The 8693-nt window shown below is 39.3% G+C and overlaps 1 protein-coding gene across 2 annotated transcripts in view; it reads right to left on the bottom strand.

The window, feature by feature from the left end:
- Positions 1–4169: 4169 nt before the first annotated feature.
- The window catches only part of LOC116841816 (angiotensin-converting enzyme-like), a 69386-nt gene continuing 64862 nt past the window's right edge, over positions 4170–8693 (bottom strand). The window contains exon 13 of one of the 2 annotated variants that reach the window (XM_032810209.1): positions 4170–5921. In XM_032810209.1, coding sequence (XP_032666100.1) covers positions 5773–5921 — 149 coding nt within the window. In that variant the 3' untranslated portion in view covers positions 4170–5772. The remainder of the gene's footprint in view (positions 5922–8693) is intronic. The other variant, XM_032810210.1, reaches the window with a different exon arrangement.

Genomic DNA, 8693 nt, shown 5'->3' with positions numbered 1-8693 from the left:
AGGGGGGGGGGGGAGGGCGGATCGCGATCTGCTTTCGGCGTCACTTTCACGCACAATTTCGAAACGGACGATTTCGTCGAGTATGATGTCGGATCGTGAACGGCCGCTTCTTTCCAGGGCTTCAATTAAAACGATTACATCCGATTCCGGACTGCAGACCGGCGAAATTGCTCGTCTCTCTCTCTCTTTTTCTTTCTCTCGCGTTCTCGTCCCTTTTTCCTCTCTCTTTCGCGATTTTGGTCGGTCGCCGATACTCTGGTCGCGGCGCACCGACTAAAACCGCCATAAAACTGTACGCGCGCGACGGTGAAAGTGGACGAGAGTGGCCGTCCAGTCGGCTGGCCTCTCATTGTGAGCCTCGCAGACGTTTCGCGGAAAGGTATGGCACGACTTCCCGGTCTTCCGATTACGCAAGTCGTCGGACCAGTTTTGGGGCAGTTCGCCAAACCGTCCCCATGGGCGTCGACTGTCCGTCCGTCGGTCCATCTTCGGCCGGTTTCCACTTCGAGCGATTTATGATCGGCTCCTGAAATCTTTTTCATCAATATCGTCCATCAGCGTTGTTTAATTCTGCCGTTATCGAGAGAACAAATCTTTCTCCCCCTCTCTCGTTCTCTTCAGTGTTATTCTTCACTCCCTACTAGTACTTTAAGCTTTGTCGTGCGTTATCAAAATTAAGGATTCGGAGAATAATACGACAAATATTTCTGTAGAGTAATGTGCTATCGAAGCGGATGCAATGATGGAACTTTACTAATGTAACACCTGGGAACATGATTTTATATATAGTTAAACTATCTATTTGCATCATATATACTGCGAGAAAAAATATCCAAAAATTAGTATATTTATTCGGGGTGAATATTATAACAACATATTTATTTAAATCTAAATTCTTTTATTTAAATAAAACAACTAATTTCATGAGTAATTAAGGTTTTCTTAGGATTTTAATAAGTATATTTTCTTATTTGAGAAATATTCTATGTTGGTATATAAATTAATAAAGTTATTTTATATACTAATATTTAGTAACAAATAAATAAATAAATAAGTACCCACCAAATAAATGCTTATTGTTGCTTAGTTATTTTTTCTCTCAGAGTAGTAACAAATATTTACGTTGATGTTTGTAGTCAAAGTAAAATAATAGTCAGTAATAACAACATCTGTTTTGTTTATCAACTGCAAAGGAGACGGTCGAGCCGAAAGATTGAAATACGAGTGAATTTACGAGTTCAGGTGTATCCTGGTAACTGGCGCCTATGCCGTCGGCTAACGTTATGTATTCCTGACAATCAGCTCGATTTCTCATTTCCAAATTAATACCGACGCATGAAACAGCATCAGGCATGCGCATACGAATCACCTTCTTGAGCATGACGCTACCGAGATAACGATTGACATCCACCGCGCAGCAATATCTTGCTCAACGTTGAGCAAGAATTTGAAAATGGTTACAGGATGAAGACCTGAAATAACTCGACGATGTTTAATCGTAGAACGCCGTACGATTGCATAATAAGATAGATCAATCTAGATAGTTTACATTCCGTGGATTCCATAGTAATTTTTCTTTTTTCTTTCCTCATGACTAGTAGATTTCCGTATTTAAATCTATCTCAGCAGGAGCTGAATTAAAATTCCGGATCGATACGTGCCGCTGCGGCTAATGGAAGCGCATATCTTCTCGACAGGAAGCGGAATGGCTGCCGACGCGAATTATTTCTCGATTATGCAAGGGAGGAATTATTGCACGCTACATCGTCCGTACTCTCGAAAACTTAATCGACTGTCGCGAGATCCGTCAGCGTGTCAACGATACGAAAATTGGTGTCAGCCTATGCTTCAATGTACAAGAAACCTTTCGATTCAGCTTGAAAGATTGATTCATCGAGGTAGAGAACATAATTCCATCAGCGTGTTACAACTTTGAATTTCGCAAACAAACCGAGGGAATATATTTAAAAAATTACATTAATAATAAGAAGCATAAAGTATATACATACAAAAAGTAATGAATATGCAATATAATAAGTGTAATCAATATAAAAATATGATAGAAGATTGAAGAAGCACGCGATTCGAGGCAGAAGATATTGTGGCAACTAATTATGCGAATATAATTTACATGGGTTTCTTAAGAATAAAGAAACAAACAATTTAATAATAAATGAAACATCGCGAATCCAGGTAACAATGAAGAAGAATGTGTCTTATAAATTGCATTGTCAAGTTTACGGTTAAGCAAGATCGTATATACGCGATCGGCATTAAAATGAGGTATTCCGCTTTCATGCTGGCATGTGTACGCGTGAGGTGTATGCGTTACATCGCCGAAAAGTGATAAGATCAGAAATATTTCCGGCCGCACGCGCAATGAAATACCACGTTGCACGTTCGATGATGCAAGGCATTTCTTTTCCCGGCCGCTCGATTTCCGCGTCTTCTCGTTACGCAATGCGGGCGGACCAGTTTCTGGACAAACTGCCTTTGTAGAATTACGTCTCAGTGACATGTCTTTGGAAACAATAATGGCACCTCTTGTCACAGGCCGCGAAAGCTGTCGTCCTACGCTCACGTCGCGATGAAAAATTGGATTAGAGAGCTCGTGAAATTAGAAGGTTTGGTAGGAACGCATAATCCATTGTTGTTACGATGATTAATATTTATGCGCGGCATTAATTTTACGTTTATGATCCCCGACAAGTATACTTGCGAAGACACAGGACGTTCGTTCGTTTATACTCTTCAGATTCAGTCAAAATCCACGTACACTTAGTTACTTGGATTGTAACGATTGAATATTTTCTCGAGATTTTTTAAACCTAATGGGATGTTGGAATCTTTACCAACAGAATATTGATTTTTTTCCGCAAAGTTCATGTTGTATCGACTGTATAGAATTATAACTGTGTTCTTATACAATAAAAATATGTATAAAAATGAATTGAAGCACTGCTCAATATGTGACAAAAACGATAAAAAATTCAAAAGTTGACATTTCGAGTGTAAATTAGCCTGTCAGACGCTGTCAGTTAAAGTGAATATTCGCCTGATACTGAAAGAACTCTGTATATAACGAATAGTTTGCTTTGCTTAGAAAAATCTCAAAAAACATCACTTTCATATCCTAACTTAGAGACTCAAAAATATAGGAAAAATTTGCAAACAGATTTCTATATATGCGTGGTTTTCCGTTAAATATAATCAAACATAGTAAAATTAATTCCGTTAAATTAATTAAATATGATAAAATAAAGCAATGCACATTCACATAAAATCTATATATACAAGAGATACAAAAAGAATAACGTGATTATCTTAATAAAGATCGTCTTTACGTTATCGACATTTTTGGAGTTTGTCATCGATTCTAGCATCCTCTTAAGTGTGCATGGCTAATTGATGTAACTTTAATATTAAATTTCATCAAAAGTTACGCATATTACGTTGTAATAACTTACCAGATAGAAATACGGTTAAGTGATGAATTGACGTGCACGTTTCTCCTACCGTACTCTCTTCTCCGTCTTATTCGTAAATTGACGAAACGAGGCGATTTCGAGAATCGTTAGCAGCGTATTGACGAGCCGCTAATACGTCGAGGCGAATAGTAACGCGCACGATATGCGAAGAACGATCGTTAAAAAGTATACGAGCGATCTAACGGCCTCACGCAATAAAAATGTCAATAAAATAGCAAAGGGGATTCGATTTTTGAGTTTGCTGGTAATTTAACAGTAAAAGCGCGATTTCACCTGGTACGATTTCGCTGACTTTCAATTACGCAAGATAAGGGAGTCGTCCCGCTGGCTTTTGTCGTCAAACAATTTTGGTATGTTCCATTGAGGCGCGTCTTCTTATCGTCGAATAAAATCCCCCACTGTGCTGAAGTACAAAGGAGTTTCCGGTTAACGAGTTCTCTGGTCGCGAGATGATAGACGAAAGAAGAAAAAAGAAAACAAAAAGGAATTCGTGCTGCTACTGTGTTAGTTACACTGAAAATGTTGCATTATCGGATGCGTGACAATAATGAGCCTCGATTTTGTAAGCCTGTTAAGAGGCCATTGAATCATTCGCGTCGCGGGTACGGAGAAAAACCGCAATTATTAGGTGTGGAATGTTGCGGTGCTTCGGTGAGCGTTTACAGGGAAAATCCAGTCGCGTTTACAACAAAGGCATTAAGTTTATTTTATATACCAACGGTGAAGAGTTGATAATTATAGAACGTGGATTATATATATGAGTTGCTTGTCTCCGTGCGCGTAAAATGACTTATGTATGCGCTTAGACATTCACACGACACATACATGTTTTTGTACAAGTACCTCATGCTCTTAATCGTAAGGCCACGACTCTACGTATTGTATTTCGTAAAACACATTAAATTAACGAGCGTGTGTATAGTCTACACGGTACACTTTTACATTGCGCGAAATGTGCAGCTTAATGTCCGCATCCAGACTTGTACCATATCACCGTATCGAGATTTGCATTATAATCAGCTAAGTGTGGACAGAGAGAAAAATTGATGATCGATCTGCTCTGAGAGAGAATTGTGTTAATATCGTTGGTATCAGCAAATCATTGATGGATCAGCAAATCCCCATAATGGGAACAAACAACTTGCTACTTCGAATTTGCTGCTCTGAGCAACGTTTCTGTAATGGACACATAGCTAATGTAACCTAAATGGACGAGAACAAATATGATTTGATTTCAGGCTATATATGTTTGTAGGATCAGGAAGAATAAAGCAACAATTTTTCTCTAATTATTTATTCGGTGTCACTCAGAACGAACGAACAAGGAAGATCGCTCCTGGATAACGGTTTTACAAATTTATATGTTCCCCGATATATACCGTTAGTCGTCCGAAACAATAGCTTCCAACCGCATACAACGAATTAGACAATTTTTATATTGTTGACGCGTTCTTACACATAGATGCGAGGATCCGAGCGACGCGTGAGACGTTATGAAAACATATAATGCTGATACACCGAAAACTTTTCGTTTACCAACATGACTAATCGATCGACGGTTAGACTCTGTTAAATTTCAATATTATTTATTACATTCATACATGTTTGTTAAGATGACAAATGATAAGAAGTGATTTCCAACGGTAACTGTACGACTTGTTTCCTCAACGAATATCAAATAGCAAACGCGTTCTTGTTTTGACTACCGAGGGATTTTTCTGAATGTGGAGTCGGTATTTTGCCGTCACATCAAAGAAATGATACGCGACATAGTCAGTATGGACGCCACTGCGATCTGCATCATGATCATATGGAGATAATGTGGAACTGAAGATACTGATGTATTACAAGTGGAAAAGTGGGAAAGATACTCCAAAGATACGAATGCGAGTTGAAAACTTATCATAGTATTGTATCAATGTATCGTATCATGATCTGATACGCGATATAATATAAGTTTGGACGTACTTTTACGCTACGCAAGGATGCACTTTAGCGCGTCCTTTATTGCAGAGGCAACGATCGTCATCATTTCGCTGCCGACTGTCGTGTGACTATACATACTTGCAAATGGGCTATCTTTTATTCAACAACACATTACTCAACTCCATAGGAATACAATTACGATTTGGTGTATTCTGGCAGATGAACGTTAACGAGTTTTTCTCCTCGAGCGCGTCGCAGGAAAAGCGGAATATGTATCCACGCGTTTTGCAACGGAACGCGCGGTTATCTCCGATGTTATTTTCGACGAGCTATCGATTGTTGCTTCAAGTCATCGCGCTCAATAGAACATCGACACGATCCAAAGAGTGAGCGCGAGGACGCCTGTCGCGACCCAGGACGCGCGAACCGACGTCGCGCCGTTGTAGAAGCCACTCCCGTAAACCTGCAAGCCTGCGGTCTCTATGCTCCTCTTGCAGAAATCTCCATCTGTAACAGGTTAACGTAATCTCAAATTACATAAGCGCATCGCACTCCCGGATCGAAGGCGATTCCTGTCGAACACAACGGACGTCTGTGTGCGCACGCGTTCTTTTCTCGTGTGTCATAATCGATTAATCAAAGCGTCCGCTTTTCTGCGTGACGCTTGATAAATGATTAAGAAAACTATGCCTAAATGCCGCTCGTGAGATATTCTCTCAGTGGCCAAAGAGAGCGCGCTATGGAGATCGAGCGATCGCTCGCTGGAGGGCGAAGGAGAGGCAACACGAGCCGCTCTAAAATCCCGTAATCGAGATCGGCAGGAGCAAAAACAGTGCCAGGGCGAGTAAAGGGAACTGCGCGGAGCGGAGCGGAGCGCACCGGTCTCTCCCTTTCCTTTCGTGACTTTTGTTTCTCCGGCTTTGCGGATATTCGTCAAATTCGTCGGCGTTGCTTTATCCGGGCGACGATTGTGGCTCGACTCGTTCCGCTCGACTCGTTTCGCGCATTAAAGGGCTCGTGCACCGATCTCGCCGTCCCGCCAGGTAGATCGCGATTTCCTTGCTCGTACGATTCAATCTCCACTGCGTGGCTACGGTAGAAGGCGATAAAATGCAGACGTAATGCTACTTAGTAATAACATGTTACTTGTTATCTACCATCGCGCACAATGCACATTACTTCATCCAGATCGAGTGACGTATCGGCATGACTCTTTACTTTGTATTCGCCGTGACTGTGCTCGAAAATGGCGATTGTATTTATGATTAAATTTTGCCGGGAAAAAGTTTGCCTGACAATACTAAGTATCTAATAATACTAATATTACCGAGTGAAATGTGATACAGTAATTAGTAATATGTAGCCAAATACCGATTCCTTGACATTTGCGTCAATCATTCAGTTTTGAAATTTTTTAATTGTTTTGTGTATATACTAGCGTATATACTAGCGTAAAAATATTCTTTTTTTGCATAATTATTATATACCTTGAACGTACAAATTCTATTTGAAATTCCGTGTATTTATATTTAGTCAGAAAATTTAATGCCAATAAAGTATTTGAAATTTTGTGCTGTTTATATGTGGTTGTGTGTTTTATGTGGCCATCTATGACTGTAGAAACCGCAAGTAGAAAGAGAACAAAGATCAACTGAAAGTGAAATTATATGACCGCGTGCCATGATTTCTTTTTATCGTGCTGTTACGTACGAGTCCCATGCATCTGCTCTTTCCATTGGAGTTGTTTTTGCGAAGGGAGCTCGCTTCTTGTTTATCGCACGAGCTGTATGTTCGCCTGCCGGAATAATCGTAGGTTTACGCATCATTTCCTGTATTTTCTCTCCCCGACTGTTTTGATTAAAAATATTGACAAAAACATGCATGCAGCGGATTACGTAACGAGCACCGTACACGCCTATTGGTATACGAATTCAGGTTAAGCCAGTAATACTAACGTTGCCTGCATAATCGTTACAATCAGGTAAAACGAATTTCTGCAATGCAAATTGGTTATTCAAAGCAACTCTCTAACATTACGTTATGTCTTTCCACTTGCTGGCTGGGACATGGCAAATATGCTTGTCATGACTAATCCCTCTTTCCACCTCGTGATTTTCATTTTCTTTACAGCGTGGCAGAAAGTATATAATAGAAAAAACTAATGCATTTTTTTCTAAAAACATACATTCAAAATACTTAAATTGAAACATTTGTGTGTATGTAACATTTGTATATGTATTTGCGGTAAATATAAAAAAACACAGATTTAAACTTAAAACATGAAGAACAATGTCACATTTCCAGAATAAAAATGTAACCTCTAAGAAATTTTTACTGATTCTAGGTATTTTTAGTAAATTGAAACTAGGATTGTAAAGATATCGATTAAAATTTTCTCAATTTAATAATTGAGAACGGTCTTCCATAGTATTGGTTCATATCAATCATCAAAAAAACACGAATTAAGGTAAAAATACCAATTCCTCGACACGTATCTAATCCTGAACATTTTTATTGTTTTGGTCTTTAAATACAAATATTTCAACTTTCAACATAGAATATATGTATATGTTCAATACTTGTATACACATATTTTATGTTGAAAGTTTAAATATTTATATTTAAAGACCAAAACAAGAATGTCCAGGATTAGGTATATGTCTGTGCTTTCGCTTTAATTAAAAATATAATTAATTACTCGCAACTTTTTTATTAGAACGTCACAAGAAGAGTTCATAAATTTTGAAGCCCATTTTGAAGCACATAAAACTTCAGTTTTCAACTGGTTTTAATAGTTAAAGTGCGAGTTAAGTTGAATTGATGACATGTCTTATTTTACTCACTGCTCTATGATAGAATGCGCCATATCTTTCATCAAGTCTGTAACAACCACCTGTCAAAAGACTATCGGTAGCAACTGCATCAGCTGTGACTAGTGATCTCATTGCGTAACATTACGCAGGCGCATGTAATCTTAGGCAGTTTCTTGCTCGGATCGAGCCTGATTCAGCTCGATTGCGGGTATTAGCTCGCGATTAAACGCGTGAACGCGCTGTTCGCTTTTTTACGAGAAGAGACGCACGAACGCGCTCAAGATCTCTTCGAACCGGGCGTGCATGTGCAAATGGAAAATCTTAACGTCCCTTCGCGTGTGGACAGATACATCGATGAGTGTTTATGGCGATGGAAACGAGAATGCGATAATAGAACATGCCTCTTCGGTCTCTCTATAGAGGCGTCCCCCTAAAAGATCTTAGGGACGCCATTTGTTCTAATTTA

The sequence above is a fragment of the Odontomachus brunneus genome, unplaced genomic scaffold, assembly GCF_010583005.1.
Source record: "Odontomachus brunneus isolate Ranch 3 - 2012 unplaced genomic scaffold, Obru_v1 Obru_scaffold_018, whole genome shotgun sequence".
NCBI lineage: Eukaryota > Metazoa > Arthropoda > Insecta > Hymenoptera > Formicidae > Odontomachus > Odontomachus brunneus.
Note: the sequence above shows the minus strand (reverse complement) of the source record. Positions and strands in the feature narration are given on the sequence as shown.